The following is an 18,404-nucleotide window of genomic DNA, read 5'->3' as shown; positions in this document are numbered from 1 at the left end:
TCTGCTGTGACTAGTAGATCCGTAAAAAAATTATAACGTGGAAAATATGTGCAATTTAGAAAAGAAAAGAAAAAACCTAAAACAAGATGGAGTGGCCACTCGTGCACATGAAAATGGAAGCTACGGTGCTTGGCTGGGTTATGCTGTGACTGGAGCTGGGCTGGGTAGCTTTGCCAATCTCGCTCCTAGCTAGTTGGCCTGGGTTTGTGAGCTGCTGGGCTGGTGCGCGGACGTGCGCGGGCAACACGCGGGAGACGCGAGCAGAAAACGTGCGCGGGCGCGTGGGAAGCGGGCGCCACTGCTGCTGTTTATGTGGGGAACGCCGCCGTGTAGTCTAGTCCTTCAATCAAACTGTCTACATGAACACAGAGGAAGCAACAAACACAGAGGAAGCAGCAGAGTTAGGAAGATGAGGTGAGTGCAGCTAGCTTATGGAAATTTTACCATCTCTCTAACTTAGGGATGCTTCATCATCAATCAATTACCTTCTTTGGGAATTAATCTCCCTGTCTTCGTTTAGCGATGCTCTCTTCACCAACATTAATGTTTGCACCCAAAAAACTACACATCGTAATGCAAATTGTTTATCTCAGTGTTTCCGTGTAGTGAGAAATGCCAGTGCTACAAGCATTTATGCTGCGAGTGCAAGTAGCACAACCAAACATTTATGATAAAAAATGAATTAATGGTGTAAGGTTGTCCTAGTAACAAGATGTAGCATGTCACTTGACCGAAAAAACTGGAAGCTTATATATACGCACGGTAGAATTTCTCTCTTCTTTTTGTGTGTGTAGGTTTTGAGGGGAATTTTTATAGCATGCTAGATTATCTCCTTTTGACACAAAATATCACTATTTTGGAGGTCCTATATTAGTATCATGGTAAAACCACAAAACAACACAGTGAGTAGGATATAGCTCCTCTAGTTGGGATATCTTCTTTTTTGGATACCATACATACATCCTTGCTCTCTAAGTAATAGGTACATGTCAGAAATGGCAAGCATTCGAAAGACCCGCCAAAAATCGAAGAACCGGAGCATCATACCTTTGGGGCTGGACAAGTAGGACCACCAACATAGTGAAGGGTGGTGGTGCAGCCCGATCAAGTCAATGTGTGTGTAGGGGCGAAACGGCAAAAGGCAATCAAGGAACACGTGCCCAATTGCCCCAAGAGAAGGAGAAGGAAGCCGCTATACCCCGGGACCGGGGTACGCTGCGCCGGGTGCGCCATGCGTTTCGCCCCTTAACTAATCGAGCCAGCCAGAGGTCACAGCTTACTCCAAAGAAGGAAGGAAGATTAATTAGGCGCTAGCTCCACTCAGATTAATTTAAGGAGGGAAAGAGGGGGAGAGACTAGAGTGCGTGTATGCGTTATTGTATTGATTGAAGGCTGCTTTGCAAATAACGCATCCGCTTGGGCTGCCGCTGCTAAATAAAGCGGTCAAAGAAATTGATTAAATTGAATTAATCCGGGGTTTAGGAGGAGAGGAGAAGGAAGACGACTTGGTTTGGCTTGGACGGCTGACTTGGGACGATAAGAACGAGACACACACGCAGTTAACTGACGCCCCATTTCCCATTTCCGAAACCTTCTTCAGTTCTTCCTCTCGTCTCTCGAGTACTGGCTCTGCTACCTGTCCATCCATCCATCCATATATTGAGCCCACCGCCCATCCTTCCTTCGCTTCATTTTCACGCACACCAACCGCTCTGCTCTGCGCTTCGATTCCCCCGAGGCACCAGCAACAACGACCCCCCTGTTCGTTTCGGCGCAGTGCAGCCTCGGCCATGGCCATCGACCACGAGTCCCCTTTCAAGGAGCTCCGCCTCAAGAACAGGAGGATCATGGTAATTCACAGCCTCCCTCTTCTTTCTTTCTTTCTTTCTTACCGCCGCGATGTCATGCCATTTCTCCTCGTTTTCCTGCGGATGTTCGTTTCTTTTGCTAGTTCTGCGCCCTTGTCCGGGGGAACCGGGGAAATGAATGAAACTGTTTTCTTCATTCGTCGTCGTCTTTGGTCGTTCGCTACTGTTGGATTGGGTCATTGGGTGTCGTGTGTTTCTGTTGTTTGGGGATGAATTCGTGGCAATCTTCTGAAGTATGGGCGGTCAAAGCATTGATCAACTATTGTTCTGTTTCTTCGTTGTTTCTCTGGTAGTACTAATAAAGCAGAGCATTTTGGTTGCGTTCGAATTCGGGACTGATCCTAGTCTTCTCCATTGGGGAAAGAAATCATTGATTTGTTCCATGGCGAGCAATTTCTTATTTTCTTGCCACGAGAGGCCAAATTTCAATTCAATCCATGGCTGAATGTTATCTTCTTGAACTGACTAATCTCAATGTTTGTTGTCGTCGCGTGCAGGGCGCTGGCGCCCCTGAGCCGGAGGAGGAAGAGGACTTGGCGGCGGCGGCGGAGCCGGAGGAGCAGCAGTGGCCGCGGTGGCTGCGGCCGCTGCTGTCGGCGCGCTTCTTCGCGCAATGCAAGACGCACGCCGACTCCCACCGGAGCCGCGGCGAGTGCAACATGTTCTGCCTCGACTGCTCCGCCGCCACCGCCATGGCCGCTTCCACGGCCGCCGCCGCGCACGCGCTGTGCTCGCAGTGCCTGGCCGAGGGCCACCGCGGCCACCACGTGACCCAGATCCGGCGGTCGTCGTACCACGACGTGATCCGGGTGTCGGACATCGCGCGGTTCATGGACATCGCGGGGGTGCAGACCTACGTCATCAACAGCGCCCGCGTCGTCTTCCTCAACGAGCGGCCCCAGCAGAAGAACAACCACCCGGGCAAGGCCAGCGGCGCCAATGGCGGCGGCGGCGGCGCCAATCTCTGCGAGGTCTGCAGCCGCAGCCTCCTCGACAACTTCCGCTTCTGCTCCCTCGGCTGCAAGGTCGCCGGCTGCTCCCCCTCCTCCGCCAGCGCCTCCTCCTCCTCCCTCCGCAATGCAACCGCCGCGGGGAAACAGAGCTTCTCCCCGTCCACCCCGCCGCCGCCGCCTCCCCCGCCGGCGGCCGCCAAGCGGCGCAAGGGCATCCCGCACCGGGCGCCCTTCGGCAACCTCATCGTCGACTACTAGGCTCCGCCATTGCTGCAATCCACATATTGCCCCGGTGACAAAGCGGCCACCATTGGCTTGGGTGCGGCTCGCCATTGCTAATGCCTTCCCCCCCGGTCGCCTTTGGTGGTGGTGCTTCTCGATGTGGATTCCATTGCACCATTAATTAGCTTTTCCAGGAAGAAAGCAAAGCTAGCTAGAGCCGGAAAAGGGGGTGGACCTTGGACACACAACTGAAAAAGCTCCAGCCTTTTTCTGTTCTTACTGCTTAATCATTACCATCCTTAGGACAGGAAACAAACAGAATTACTCCTACATTACAGAGAGATTTTACTGTATATGGTTATGATCCTGCTCTGCTTCTTCTGTACTAGTCTTGGTTTTTGTGATGTTCATTCCTTCCTTGCCTTAGGTACTGCAGGTTAGTGGAGTAGTAATAAGCAATGCGGGTGCAGTCCGTGGTGAGCTAGCAAGATTAATTAGCTCATCTCCGCTTCCTGCATTGCCACTTGTTGAACAAGTTTTGTGATGACTGTGCGTCATTAGTGCTTTCTTGGTATGTAAATATGGAGTGCTAGAAGCTTGCTAAATCGTTTCTCTGCTTTTCTTTGTTTCCACTTGTTAATCAAGTGTAGGATATGGGTTCAAGGATGGTTCTGGCCTCCCTCGCTCTCCGGTTTGTTGATCCTTAACTGTGAGGCATCTGCAAACTGGCTTGAGACTGACCTCTCCCATTAGTAGCACAAGCCGTCACGTTAATGCCCAACAAGCGGCAAAGCTTGCGTTGATACAAGGGCAGCCAGAATGTGATGGAAAGATTATTATACTGTACAACCAATTAATGTCGTTCTTCTTGTTGCTGTCGTTAACTTAAACAAGATTAAACTAACATAAATTAAACACTTTGTGATGTGATATGATGGGAGATTTGGTGGTGGGCGGATGGATGGAGTAGCCAGGAGGTGGCAGCATCATTATATTGTTGAAGCCGACGCGGAACGAGAATTTGTTTCCATGGAATGGATGCCCGGTTTTCGCAAGGCAAAAAGCATCTTTCTATCTGCAGCAATAATGCAGGGCAACTTTGCATCGGCTGCTCCAAAAAAATTTCTGCGCCCCCTTTGCATCGGCTTTTGGTACTACGGAGTACAAGAATTTGGTTTGCCCTATCTCAAAGGGAATAGAATGCGACATGTTGTTATTTATATGTGGAAAAATAATTGAAGGAGCTAGCGGTGACATTCCTCGGAGGGAAGGAAGAACAGCGTAAAGAAGGAGACTTTTTCCAATGGTTTTGTGTCATTGTGTATTTGTGTGTGAGAAGAGAGGAGCAGAGGCTTTTTCTCGGCCGAGGTGGATGTCGACACATAAACGAGCGTGGGTTGGGCAGAAAGAGATGCTCTGGATTACTTTGGGATTGGGTTGGTTCATGCCCGTGTTAATTTGTCAGGTCAAATTTAGAGTACACTCGGTAAAAATACTGTAGTAGCACGCCAAAAATGCTTCTGGCCTCACAAAATCTGTGAGATATTCAGAACTCTTTCGGCGTCGCAAAGTTCAGAATGGATGCTGGTGCCAGGGCACGGCACTCACACGGCGTGGTGCAGGCAGGTCCCAGGCAGCCAAGTCACTCGCCGTACTTACATGCGGGCCCGCACGCGTTCGTGGGTTACGACGTCAGGTCGACGTGTTACGGGGCACACGTGTCGGGCGAACCTGCGCCGCCGCCTTTGATTGACTCTGCTTGATCTGCCTCTGACGCTCAAAGGAGGAAAATGTTGAGCGATAATACCTTGTCACGCGGCTGCCGTCCGATCGATGTCACGGGGGGTGTTGGTGGCGATCGGCTCGGAATGTGTGGGCAGGAGGATGACGTAGCAATGCGTGGTGCGGGGGGGTTGCCTGCCTGGTCGGCAGAAGAAACATCATCCAGAGATTATTGTTTGTTCGGCAGGTGGATTAAGCAGTCCTTGAGTAATTGCCGCCATCGTACTTGCTCGATCCTAGTACTATCATACATGTACGTTCCGGTGGCGATATACGCGCGCGCACACACACAAAGAACGTGCTCCAGTTCGGAAATAATTATACTCCTAGTTCGGATGGACATGAAGTATGTCCCACTCCCGTGTACGCATGCTACGTCACCGTTTCCTTCCCGTGCAACGCAGGACGTTCTGACAAGTAGTGCATAGTGCATAGAATGGAATTGCCGGTTTCAGTTCGGCCTTTCATCCGGGGACGAGACCTACTACAGTACCTCGATGCTATGAAAACGGTCTGCGTCTTGTACCGGGAAATTGCAAATGCATTATGCACGCCATGTCTGCCTAACTTTCCTGCTCGATTCGTGAGGTGGCGGCAGGCAAGAAAAGCGCCTGTGCGTACGTACGTACGCACGCAGGGTAGCCCCATGTACTTAGCTGCTAATACGCCACGATTATATACGTAATCTGTAAATAACTAAACCAGTACTCCAGTACTGTCTTTCTTGCAGCACAATTGCACAAATGTGCAAGTCCCTGCGAGGTGTGGCCGGCCGATGCTAGCTTGACTGACTGGAAGTGGTCGATCCAGTACCTGCGTCTGCGTGTGCCATAGGGCATAGGCGAGTCGACCGATCAGTCAAAGTCAAAAGATATTCGTATGATTCCTGGACTTGGACTTGACTCGTGTGCCCAGACAAGAAGACCGACCGACTCCATCGCTCGGTCGTCTCTAGATCTGGTCTTCCTCGTCCTTGCCACACCCTGCTCATCCTGCAACATCTGCATGCCCCTGCGCCCCTGCTCATATTAATCTCCTCTGTCTCTCTTAAGTATTCCGTAGTGTATATAGTTAGCAGATTACATTCAGTTTAGCGTGGTGTATGGAGATTGAACTTGCTGCTGCTTCCCTCTCCCCTCTCACTGGCAACTAACCTCGTAGGTTTTATAGAGCCGGATTAGCCGTCCATCCATCGGGTTAAACTTGAAAACGTTGAACACGATGGTCAATAACACACCCTCGCAATTCAGGTTATCAAACTGTTGAATCCATCGCAATGTGACCAAAATCATGAAATTACGATCCGTGAGATCCACAAGCTCCATGAATGGGGAGACACCTTCAATCCGTGCGTCGTCGCCTTCATCGTCAGGGCGCCGCCACTGACACACAAACCTTCTAGAAAGGTACTAAAACATTATGCCATATGTTGATATGTTATTCCCCTCACCTCCTGATGCCAAATTAGCAATCAGAGATGAAAACCCCGATGGAGATTAAAACGGTGACGGCTAGGGTTTCTTCCACCTCTCTCTCTCTTTTGAGGGGAAGGAAGTTTCTGAGCTTGGAGAGTGTTTTTGTTTTTGTTTTTTAGGTGACTAGTGAGTATGCACGTGCACGCACGTCCTACATTTACAACACCGTATTTCACTTACGGATTAGCCTTTTGGTGATAGTCATACAAACGTACAAAAGTATAACAGCTGATGAAATTCAAACATCATGACTGAGAAGGGTCAACATATTTCTTCCTAGTTGGAGGGTCAATCTTGAGCTACTGTTCAAACTCAAATAGATGAAGTGTCCACTGCAATAATGGAGAAGTGCTCCGGTTACATGCCTAGTAGTCTCGGTACAATCACAATTCAATACTTTAGGCAATTATTAACGAAACAAAGTATTTTCTGAATGAAGTTTCAAGAAGAATATATACATATATGATGTTAGTAAATCCAGTGGCTAATGAAATTGACAAAGCACCCCAAAAAAATTCAGTCTCGGTTCATATAAAATATCGAGGTACTTATTATGCAACCAATTTCAACATTTCTACAACACTGATCAAAATGCACATGATGGTTTCACGCAGATAATGCAAAATTATTAAGCACATTGAAGAATAACACAACCAGCTATAAGAATTATCCCTTACATGACGACAGGCCAAAACCACCAAAATTGATATAATGAAAACTAAGACCTTACTGGGCAGAATCTGTCTAACCATGATTTCTCCATTTGGATCAACACCAAAATTGATATAATGAAGACCAAGATCTTATTGGGCAGAATCTATCTAAAACTATGATATCTCCACTTTGATCAACATTCTCTCTGAACATTATTTATTTCTTGGAACTTCAAAGCCAGAAAGAGCGCATATAAATCCCCAACACCAGCAGCTCTGTTAAACCAATCTTGCACAGCAGGAGATTCAACAGCCTCAGATAATATAGTTTCATCTGCCAGCTGCAACACATAGAAAAGTTAAGGAAAAATTAAATTGGCCAAGTGGACAGATATTGGAACCACGCACAAAGGACAAATGCACAAACATTGGGTCCGCTTCTCATACTTATCGTCTCTTTACCTAAACAAATACACGATGATCTTTGCCTGGAGAACATAAGACTTCAGAAGCACCTTACGATTCTGACATGAAATAGAAGCTTCTCAACAACAAAAAACTGAAAAAATGGATGTTGAACATCGCTCCCAAAACAGAAAGAAAAGAAAGTTTTCTTTGATTGGTTTTGCAACTGCAGGGGAGTGTGGGTTTTTGAAGTGCCACAGAATCAATCAAGAAGTGCAGCAGAAACAATAGTCAATTAAAGAGAGAAATCAAGTGACCCACGCCGTCGAATTCAACAACTGGTTGCAAACAAAATAGGTACAACAGTATAAGGTTACAACATAGAGATAGAAAATACAGATTTAATATGTCAATTAAACATTGAAAAACAAGCAAAATAGTGGACCCTGTAAATTAACCAAACTCCGTGTTTTTACCATGTCTATTTTCTGCAAGGCTCAAATGCAAACATGCAAATACTATAGCAAACATTAAGCACAGATGCTAGAATACCAACAGAAAGAATGAGGAGCTCAGGTAGGCCTTTGGACTGTTCGCTGCTGTTTTGGAAAGCTCTCTTCATGGGAAAACTAATGCATGCATCATATTTGTAAAACTGAGTCTTCTTTCTCTTTTCTGTCAAATGCTGCTCCAAGAGGTAGTCAAAACATATTAGTAAAACTGGTTATAGAGTGGATCTCATGAGAGGGATTTTACATGAGATAGAAACAGAAATGCAAGAGGTTGAATTACTTCTGAATCAACGGAGATAGCATCCATATTATCCTCGAAAAAAATGGCAATCAGAACCAGTAAGACAAATAAGAACGACACCTTCAATTTTTCAGGACCATGTTCTCCTTTCCCATCAGAAACTGTATATAAATTCCTTCACTACCACTTACCATTTCTAATGCCGTTCTTCTTATGCAACTCTTCCATTATGAGAAGAGAACGAGCTCCTTCCCTAGAGAAGACAAACCCTTATCTCCGAGTATATACAAGCACATAGATTCATTAGGTACTCCAATAATCTTTATAAAAGTAACCTTGTTGCAGTTTACACGACTTAATACGACATCCAGAAGAGGATTATCAAATGCAAATTGAAATTCAGAACAAAAAGGAAATGGGTTGGCTAGCAATGTGATAGTGTCAGCATTGAGAATTGTTAATTTTCAGAAACCACAATCATCAACATAGGTGATACTTACATAGAGTAGTAAACTATTAAATAGTGAAGCATGGATCTATATTCAATTTAAATGCTTACCTGGGAAGTTCTAATCATTTGAAGATGACAGTAGATCAGCTTAGGCCAATTTAAATGCGGGGCGCGAGGGCGGCGGCGCCAGGCTCTGGAAGGCATGTGCGTGAGGGCGCGAGGCGCGGCGCGGCGTCGGGCGCCGGTTGGCGGCGCACGCGTGAGGGCGTGAGGCGGCGGAGGCGGGGACATGAGGGCGCGAGGCGGCGACGGGCGCGCGACGCAGGAGAGGGCGGTGGCGGCGGGCGGTCGAGTTGAGGGTGGAGGCACGCCAATGGTAGTGGGTCAGATCGCGTATGTGCGGATCGGGACTTCAGGAGTCGGGTGGCATAGCACCGTCGGACGTAAATTAATGGCTAAACGCACACACGGAAAAAATTAGCAGACTGAACGTCATTTGTTTGATCTGATTAATGGGCCTAATTATTTGTTAATTGTGAGGTGGGAAGAGTTTGTGTACGTTTTGTGTGGGAGATTTAGAAAAGTTTATAAGTAGTAGAGATCTTGACGGTGCGGATTGTCTGACTTGCTACCAGCCCAAATAGAAGATCCGGCCATATCTTCGGCTAGAGGCAGTCCTTCGTCCACAGTCACCGCAAGAAGGTTGAACAAGAACAACATGAATTCGGCCCACCAAGCATTTCGAGCGGCATCCTTCGCTGCCAGAGGCCCACCAAACGGAGCTTCAATTTTCTTTTCCTTCACTGCCAGACAATTCTTCAGTTGAGCGAGCGATGCAAAACCACTTGATCTGGTATCGTATTCTTAAAAAAAAAAAAAAACTTGATCTGGTATCGCAGTCGGTCGGTCGCCGTCCCACGGCGAGGCACGGCCGGCCGGCCAAGCAGAGCTCCCTAGTCACCCGACTGCGACGGCGACGGCGACAGCATGCGACGCGGGGAATATGACTAGAAACGCATTAGCTTAATCAAACGGAATGATTCCTCCGGCTCGGTATAATCCCGCACCTTGTTCCCCCCGCCGCCACCTTCCTCCCTCCTCGGCCAGGTCGAAGCCGGCTGCTGCGGGTTCCCATCACCTCCTCCGAGCCCACCACCACACGCCAATGCATCATCCCACAACGCCGCGTCCTCCCCGTCCACGTCCGGCCCGCCATGGCGACCGAGCCCCCCACGCCCGCGCCCGCATCCCCGACCGGCGCCCGAACCCTCTCCGCCGCCTTCGCCGAGGACCGCCGCCGCGAGGCCAGGCGCCGCGCCGCGCACCTCCTCCCGGGGCCGGGATCCCGCGCCCAGGTCATGCTCATGCTCCACCGATGGGGCGCCTCCTGCCTTCCCAAGAGCAACGCCGCTCTCCGCGCCCGTGCCGCCACCCCCACCCAGATTCCGCAGCCCCGGCCGTCGTCCTACGCGTCGACGCCCCCGGCAGCGACCCAGAAGGGCGATGCGAGTGTCGCCGCGACCGCGAGGAGGCCTTTGAGGGAGAGAGAGGACGCCGCTGCCGCCGGCCTAGCGCTGACGCCGACGGAATCCCACGACAAACCCGTGACGGCCGATGGGAGCAACTGGAGGAGTGATACTGCCACCACCGTCGGGAGGGGAGCAAACATCTGGGTGCGGGTTTCGCGCAAGCCGTCGCCGCAGGTGGAATCGTCCTCGCGGCAACAGGTGGGGTTGCCGGCGGCGGCGGAGGACAAATACGTGTGGGCGGACATGTACCGGCCCAGTGTCCTTGGGGAGTTCATCTGCAACAAGGCCGTCGCCGACGAGCTACATCGGCTGGTTGTCACGCACACCCTCTCACTTCAGTCTAAACGAAACGCCAATGCCTTTTGAATTCCCTTGTTACTATTCGCCCGATTCTACTCCCTCCGTTCGAAAATATAAAGCTTACAAAATTTGTTGACCATCGAACTTTATAAATTTTGACCAAACATATATCGAAAGATACTAGTAACATCTACTATGCGAGACCAAGACACCATGAGAAGATATTTCATTATGGATCTTCTTGTCTTCATTTGCCACAATAGATTTTGATATTTTTTGCTACAAGTTTGGTCAAACTTTATAAAATTGAAGTCAACAAAAGTTATACGCGTTGTATTTTGGAACGTTGGGAGTAGTTGATTGGTGCGAGGCACAAATGGAGATTGATGAATTGTCAACTGAGATTGAATTTTCTGGTGGCTGCTGGATATCCCTGCTGCATCCAGGTAACCGCACGGCAATGCAACCATTTCATATTTGAAGGCATGCAGGCGGTTGGAAAGAAAAGCATGGTGCTGGCCCTTTTAAGGGATGCTTTTGGTCCTGATGATCTCAAGGTCACTCTAGCCAACCTATGAACAAATGACTGCTACTCTTTATCCTGAGTTAAAACTTGGTGCTCAGAAACTCACTATGTTTTGTTTAAATCACCATTTGACAGATAGAGGAACGCCCGAAGAGAATCGAGCTGAAGGTATGTGCTGCAACTTGTATACATTTTCTGATTCACTAGCAAATCTGTTACTGTGAGGAGGACAGTATTTTAGGGATATTACTCCATACCTTCTACCTGGAGAACTATTGACTGGGTTGATGTAGGGAGAAATTGCCAAACATATTGATATCAAAATAAAGAGTTCAGATCACCATGTGGAGGTAAACTTGGCTGATTTACATGGCTATGAGAAGCAAGTAATAACTACTTTGTTGAATGAATCGATCCCGCCACCAGACTCGATTTGTGATCATACCAACTGCAGAGGTACATGCTAACACGTTTCCACCTCTCGCTTGGTGGTACTTTTGTCAATCAACACGTGGTTTTGAACAGTTTCCTATTATTTGTTGATGTCATACGACATGTTAAAAGTGTTCGTGGTTCATATATGCAGTGATTGTGGTCCATGACGCTGATAGGATTTCGTCCGATCTTCAACATTATATTGGTTGGTTTCTGGGGAGGTATGTAGGTTGCAGTAAAATCATTTTCTGCTGCTCCAATTCTTCAAACCTTGAGGCTGTCAAACATCTATGCAAGGTCATCACACTTCTGCCACCTTCATTTGATGAGGTACTTTCAAGTTCAGTCTATTAAATTCTAGATCGGGGATTTATCTTCTCAATTCCAGTGCTGGACAATTTGATGAAATATTATTTTCTCTTAGATAATCAAGGTTCTAGAGTTCATTGCTACGAAAGAAGGCATATATTTACCTCGTGAAATTGCTAGTAGAATTGCAACGAGCGCAAGCACTAATCTCCGACAGGCAATACGTTCTTTTGAAGCTACTTGGAAAGCAAAGTAAGCACATGGAATGATTTCCCTCCTATTTTCATATTCTGATAGTAGAATCGCCATAATCACAGTCCATTTTCGAAGCTATTCATTTAGGAATAAGTTGATTCCTCAACCATTGGATATATTTTGTGCTTTAAGATTTGAAAAGAACAATGGATAAAAATAAAAATAAAATGACATCTAGATACTAATCCAACGACTCTGATTCGCCAACTTATATTTAAGCTGTTATTAAAAATTAGACCGGCACTGGTCAATGTATCTTGCAAGTGCTGATGCCATGTTATGACTTAATTGTGCTGCACTCTCAAAAATGTTTGTAAGTGGTACAGTATTCATTTTAAGTAATAATAATGAATGTGTAACTGATCTAACAAGGCGTATATATCATCCTTGTCGACATGATTGCTTATAACTGTCTGTTCGCATTGTTATAAGTGTCGTCGGTGCTTTTTTCTGTCAACAAAATTACAATCATTGGCTTTCCCATATTGATAAACAAATCTGTTAACAAACACAGCTATCCATTCGTAGAGGACCAACCTATTTTGACAGGATGGGAGGAGGAAATTTTTGATGTGGCCAAAAAAATCATGGAAGAGCCAAGTCCGAAGCAGTAAGCTGTTATGTTCGCAGTTCAGTTGGTGCAAGCTTCTTTTTTGAAATTCAGAAGAAAAACACATGTTTGCTGATTTGGCTTCTACACAGGCTGTATCTCATTCGTGGGAAGATCAGGAAGATGATTGAACATAATGTGTCGCCTTATTATATTTTCTGCGTAAGCTCGGTTATGCCTTGTATTTAAGTTTTTTTATGTGATTTCAAGAGCCCAGCCAAGGTTCATTTTTGGCATTGCTCATTACACATTCATTTTGTCCTTTTCCTTTGAGATGCAGCACCTGGTTACTGAACTGAAAAGGGACAGGGATGAAGATTTCCAGAATAGTATCGATGAACTGGCATCGGAATTGAACCAAGTGAGCATGATAGCAAGCATCTTAAGTCAATTAGTTCGGTTTGTAGAGAATACTTGTTATACTGTGGTTTGCTTGCCCCGTGTGAGCACTGAGCAACATACAAACTGCATGTTTCAGAATAAGCAGTGCAAAGATTACAAATCTCGGGACTCGACTTTGAACAGAAGAGATATCAATATAGAAGGTTTCGCCGTGGAGGGTCCTGACCAAGGGGAGGCCATCCAATGCTTCATAAAGATTGAAGGTACTAGCAATTCTGTTCTCTTTGTTCAATTTTTTAAAAGACCCAGCAAATGCTGGCTTTTCATATATTAGCAGGCAGAGATATTTACAGGCCCAAGGGCAAGGAAGAATTGTAGTCTTGCGGACTGTAGTCTGATGAGCTAATAACTAAACTTTGCAAAATCCTGCAGAATTCACCGTGCGGTTCATGAGCTTCTACAGATCTTTAATAGCAAAAAACTCAAGCAGAGGCGGTGTTGTATAAAATGATCAATCACTCTCTCCATCGACAAATCCTACCACGAAAGTACCGCAGTACTTTTGTTGATAAATAAGAATGGTGTGCCTCTGAACCAAAGCACCTCATGTTGCTTCGTATGTAAAAGCAAAATAGACATGCTTTATCCACACCATGTGTGATATGTGTGATCCCGTGCAGAACTTCGTATATGTTATAATCGTGATGTTCCAGTTGTAAAAAAATAAAATCAACTCCATCCATGATCTGGCAATAATATCACAAGGTTATATACGAACAAGGATTGATATTTTTCCTTTCGGGATGCAGAGTTTTACTGATGTACAGAAACCATCAGTCTGGCTTTGTTTTGTGGCCTAAACCAGGTATTCTTCTTTGTGCAAAAGTGCCACATTACTCTCCCTGATTACTGGTATTCTTTCTTTCAGGAATTATTTCTTCTGGCATCCTTAATGGAGTGTAAACTTAGTCATGTGCTGCCTCCATCCCAAAATAAGTGACATTAACATGTATAGATTCTTATACAAATCCACGTCAATTGTTTCAGGACTGAGGGAGTACTAAACTTAGAACGGCCTTCCATTCAGTCCTCTGCTTCATCTGCTACACTGATGGCAATGAACAATGGCAATCACAGACTCACATTGCTAAGGTGAAAATTCCATGCTTAAATTTTCAGAAAATATTTCAATTTGTGCTGTAATTTCTTCAGTTTATATACAGATTACAGAATGAAGCTAAGCTGCATATTCCCTCCAACTAAAAAGATCGAAAACAAAATGCTGTACTCGATGATAATTTGCCTGGCCGGTGGCCCTGTGTTACCGGAGGTCGGTTTCGGGAGGTGACGTCGTCCGGTTGTCGTGGACCGCCGCCGCAGCAGGTCGGGCGGCGACAGCGGTGTCGTCGACGGGCGGCAGGGGCGGGACGTGGAGGTTGAGGTCGGAGCGGCAGACGGGGCAGGTGGTGTGGGCGCGGAGCCAGGAGTCGATGCAGGGCGCGTGGAAGGCGTGGCGGCAGACGGTGGCGAGCAGCCGGACGGCGTCTCCGTTGGCGAACTCGGACAGGCACACCGCGCACTCCGCCGGCGCCTTGCCACCGGCGGCGTCGAAGCGCAGCATGGGGAACGACGACGCGATGACGGAGGGGTCCAGCCCGGGTGGCTTCGGCGGCGGCGGCGGATCGGGCGCGTCGCCGTCGGAGGATCGGAACTGGAAGCGGCGGCGACGGCGGAGGCAGAGGGAGAAGAAGCGGAGGAGGTCGCGGAGGACGAAGACGGAGAGGAAGCAGAGGAGGAGCACGAAGAGGAGGAACACCGGGAGCAGCATCGGGAACGACGCGCCCTGGGCCTGGGCCTGGGTCTGGGTCTGGCCCTGCTGCTGCTGCTGGCTCTGGGCCGGCGGAGGCGGGCGAGGCCCGTCGAGGAGGAAGCGGCGCGCGGCCATGGCCTGCAGCATCGTCCGCGTGCGTCCGCGGCGGCGACCATCGGGAAGGAAACCGAGGGGGGCGCTTTTAGTTCACGCGCGCATGGGCGTGGGTCGTGAAGGTGGGTGGTAGGTCTATCGTCGGACGTCGGCGTCGGCGTTGAGGGGGAGGGGAGCCGTGGCCTTCACGAGGAGGCGACAGGGACGCCGGGGCGGCACGACATGGACAGTGTAGATGGAGCGTGGCGTGGCGCCGTGGCCAACCAACCAACAGAGCCTACCCCGAATCGCGTGGCACTGCGTTCTCGCGCGCGTGCTCGTTTTCGCGCGACCGATGCATGCACTCGTGGAACCGGCAACCGTGGAAGTTGACACGGTTTGGTGTCGAGTACTGGCCTGAATTATTCGGATCATTTGCAGTTGGTTACTCCGGGCTACGATTTGACCAATAAAACCTGAGTTAGTATACGCCACAAATGGTATACCAAGTGTTTCTTCCGAGTGTGTAGAGTTTTTTTTTAGATAAAAGGCATCACTGCCCTGTTCCATTTCATCAGAAACGAAACAACATGTTCAGTTAAAGCTCCCGGTTACAACCAAATTGAAACTGACTTCATTCTACAGAGCCACCAAACAAAAGCTGGAGAAAGCAAAATATTGCAACATTTTGACAGTCTAAGTTTCTGATGCCAGTAGGGGGCAGAGCATCGGATGCACAGCTGCCTGAAATTGAAGTTCAGCGTGCCGTCAGGCTGCACCTGTAGCTTGTGCTCCCCCACCTTCAGAGTTCCCGGCCCAAGCATAGAGGTGCGGCGTTTCTTGGTCACTGCAGCCGGGGAACCTCCGCTGCCTTGGTCTCCAGTGTTATACTCGCTCTCCGTTATACTCTCCGTTCGGATATATAAGGCTTCCGCGTATTCCTAGGTCACCTACTTAACTGGCGAGATATAAGTTAGTTCATTTGATGACTAATCTAGTGATACATTTTGTGCAATATAATACATATCTAGTTGATCAAATTGATGACCTAAGAACATGCATTGGCCTTCTAAACCAGAATGGTGTAGGAATGCTAGCCGGGCAAATTAAAATCAACCTGGAGGAAACTGAAAGAAATGTGTGGTACGGTACAATTGCCTAAAAAAATGTGGAATGCTAGCCAGCCAAAATAAAACTCAACATCAAGGACGGAAATGGAAGTCGCACATGAGGCAAGACACCCAAATTAGAACTCAACCTGGAGGAAGCAGAAAAAAAAGACGGCGCAAATGCGAAATACCAGCCGACCAAATTAAAACTCAACATGTGGAGGAAGCGGAAGGACATGGATGACGCATATTTGTAATGCTAGCCGGCCAAACAAAAACTCCTGGAGAAAGAGGAAGGAACAGACGACGTAAATGCAGCGGCCAAAATAAAACACAACCTGGAGGAAGCGGAAGGAAACAGACCAGCTGACCAAATTGAAACTCAACCTGGACGAAGCAAAAGGGGGAATACCAGCCGGCCAAATTAAAACTCAACCTGGAGGAAGCAGAATGAAAGGATGTCGCAAATGCGGAATGACAGTCGGCCAAAATTAAGACTCAACCTGGAGAAAAGCGGAAGAACGGACGACGCAAATGCAAAATGCCGGCCGGCCAAATTAAAACTCAACCTGGAGGAAGCAGAAGGAAACGAACAGCGCAAATGCGGAATGCCAGCCTGTCAAATTAAAATTCAACACGGAGGTGGAAGCGGAAGGAAACGGACAACGCATGTGTGGAATGCCATCCGGACAAATTAAAACTCAACCCGAAGGAAGTGGAAAGAACGGACAACGCAAAAGCGGAATGCCAGCCGGGCAAACTAAAACTCAAATTGGAGGAAGCAGAAGGAAACGAACGACGCAAATGCGGAATGCCAGTCTGTCAAATTAAAATTCAACCTGGAGGAAGCGGAAGGAAACGGACGATGCAAATGTGGAATGCCAGCCGGCCAAATTAAAACTCAAATTGGAGGAAGCAGAAGGAAAAGAACGTCGCAAATGCGGAATGCCAGCCTGTCAAATTAGAAGTCATCCTGGAGGAAGCGGAAGGAAACATACGACGCAAATGTGGAATGCCAGCCAGATAAATTAAAACTCAACTTGGAGGAAACGGTAGGAACGGACGACGCAAAAGCGGAATGCCAGTCGGCCAAATTAAAACTCAAACCAGAGGAAGTGGAAGGGATGGAAGGTCACAAATACGGAATGCCAGCTGGCCAAACCCAAACTCAAATTGGAGGAAGCAGAAGGAAATGAACGACGCAAATGCGGAATGCCGGCCTGTCAAATTAAAATTCAGCCTGGAGGAAGCGGAAGGAAACTAACGGCGCAAAGGCGGAATGCTAGCCTGTCAAATTAAAATTCAACATGGAGGAAGCGGGAGGAAACGAACAACGCAAATGCGGAATGCAAGCCGGCCACGTGGAGAAAGCGGAAGGAAACAGACGACACAATGAGGAATGCCAGCTGCCTAAATTAAAACTCAACCTGGAATAAGCTGAAGAAAAAAGACGACATAAATGTGGATTGCCAGCTGACCAAATTAAAACTCAAGCTGGAGGAAGCGAAGGAAACAAACGGCGCAAATACGGAATGTCAGCCAGCCAAATTAAAACTCAACATGGAGGGATGCGTATAAATACTTCTCCCTTACCTCCACTTTTCCCATCCTACCCTACCCTCGACCGACCGCCCCAAGGCAAGTAGACAAGGTTTCTCTTTTCCCATGGAGAGGGAAAACAACGCCTTGGATTTGACGCCGAAGCACGTCTTAGAGCAGTCCGGCGGGAGGCCGCTTCGGTGCCTGCCACAGCCGCCGCCGCAGCCATCCGAGGCAATCACGCTGGTTGGGTCGCCGGAGCGGCTGGGCCAGCCGCCAACGAAGATCTACTACAAAACAAAGCTTTGTGTGAAATTCGAGATCAATGGGCACTGCATGTACGGGGACAGGTGCACTTTTGCTCACGGCAGCACTGAGCTCCGTCGCCCATCACTCGCCACCCATGGATTTGCAGAAGGTACGCTCCCGCTATTAGATAAATCACACTCTCTCATGCCCGATGACATCGGGGATCTCACAAATGATGTCTTTGTTTGTCTCCTCGTTCTATTTAGGCTTGGCAATTCGCAATCCTTGGGAGATGAGGAGCGAGATCCCGCTGGCTCGGGCTGCTCCGGGGAGGGCCTTCCCGCCGGTTCCTGCACCGCGCATGCGCGATATTCCCCGTCAGATGCCTCGGGAGGAGGAGGGTGGTGCCAAGGTCAGCAACCTAGAGCGTCTGAGCTGGAAGAAGACCAGCGGCATCTATGGTGACTGGCCGGAGGAGTCCTGAGCACAGTACTCGCTTGTCATGCTCTAGTTATCTACATTTATCACCGTCATTTTTTCTAGCAGATGAATAATACCGCCATTTGTTATGGTTGCTCTGCGTTTACCATTGTTGTGCTATTTGTGCATGTATTCTATGTAATCCGTGCGGCAGAAACGTGTGTCGTTGTCTCCATGTTATACGAAACATTATCTTCTTGGTGTTTTTGTTTTGTTTTCTACGTCTAGTTTTGTCTCGGTGGGTCTTGCTATCGTA

The 18,404-nt window shown here is 48.1% G+C and overlaps 4 protein-coding genes across 6 annotated transcripts; 3 read left to right on the top strand and 1 right to left on the bottom strand.

The window, feature by feature from the left end:
- Nucleotides 1-1,546: 1,546 nt before the first annotated feature.
- Nucleotides 1,547-3,664, top strand: LOC100836170. The gene is made up of 2 exons (XM_003574332.4): nucleotides 1,547-1,850; nucleotides 2,366-3,664. Exons 1-2 carry the CDS (start codon nucleotides 1,791-1,793, stop codon nucleotides 3,077-3,079), a joined length of 774 nt encoding a protein of 257 aa, XP_003574380.1. The 5' UTR covers nucleotides 1,547-1,790; the 3' UTR covers nucleotides 3,080-3,664.
- Nucleotides 3,665-9,472: 5,808 nt separating this feature from the next.
- On the top strand, nucleotides 9,473-14,056 carry LOC100835863 (replication factor C subunit 3). Of its 3 annotated transcripts, XR_731619.3 has the most exons (13): nucleotides 9,473-10,403; nucleotides 10,838-10,948; nucleotides 11,053-11,085; nucleotides 11,211-11,373; nucleotides 11,504-11,682; nucleotides 11,777-11,913; nucleotides 12,431-12,526; nucleotides 12,619-12,688; nucleotides 12,807-12,887; nucleotides 13,005-13,131; nucleotides 13,301-13,449; nucleotides 13,678-13,733; nucleotides 13,916-14,056. XR_731619.3 is itself a non-coding variant. In XM_003574331.4 (11 exons), the coding sequence occupies exons 1-11, from the start codon at nucleotides 9,777-9,779 to the stop codon at nucleotides 13,372-13,374; spliced, it is 1,698 nt and encodes a 565-aa protein (XP_003574379.1). In that variant the 5' UTR covers nucleotides 9,474-9,776; the 3' UTR covers nucleotides 13,375-13,667. The 3 variants fall into 3 exon arrangements, 1 of the variants encoding a protein (XP_003574379.1); XR_002965720.1 differs by lacking the exons at nucleotides 13,678-13,733; nucleotides 13,916-14,056 and adding an exon at nucleotides 13,549-13,667; XM_003574331.4 differs by lacking the exons at nucleotides 13,678-13,733; nucleotides 13,916-14,056 and having other exon boundaries at nucleotides 9,474-10,403; nucleotides 13,301-13,667.
- Nucleotides 14,017-15,080, bottom strand: LOC100846727 (RING-H2 finger protein ATL28-like). The gene has a single exon (XM_010236731.3). It carries the CDS (start codon nucleotides 14,823-14,825, stop codon nucleotides 14,190-14,192), a length of 636 nt encoding a protein of 211 aa, XP_010235033.1. The 5' UTR covers nucleotides 14,826-15,080; the 3' UTR covers nucleotides 14,017-14,189.
- Nucleotides 15,081-16,735: 1,655 nt separating this feature from the next.
- LOC112271903 (zinc finger CCCH domain-containing protein 1-like) lies at nucleotides 16,736-18,295 on the top strand. The gene is made up of 2 exons (XM_024462136.1): nucleotides 16,736-17,837; nucleotides 17,935-18,295. The coding sequence occupies exons 1-2, from the start codon at nucleotides 17,546-17,548 to the stop codon at nucleotides 18,150-18,152; spliced, it is 510 nt and encodes a 169-aa protein (XP_024317904.1). The 5' UTR covers nucleotides 16,736-17,545; the 3' UTR covers nucleotides 18,153-18,295.
- The last annotated feature ends 109 nt before the right edge of the window (nucleotides 18,296-18,404 follow it).

This window comes from Brachypodium distachyon, chromosome 3 (genome assembly GCF_000005505.3).
Source record: "Brachypodium distachyon strain Bd21 chromosome 3, Brachypodium_distachyon_v3.0, whole genome shotgun sequence".
NCBI classification, from domain to species: domain Eukaryota; kingdom Viridiplantae; phylum Streptophyta; class Magnoliopsida; order Poales; family Poaceae; genus Brachypodium; species Brachypodium distachyon.
The sequence above is the reverse complement of the archived record's forward strand: the minus strand, read 5'-3'. Positions and strand labels throughout refer to the sequence as shown.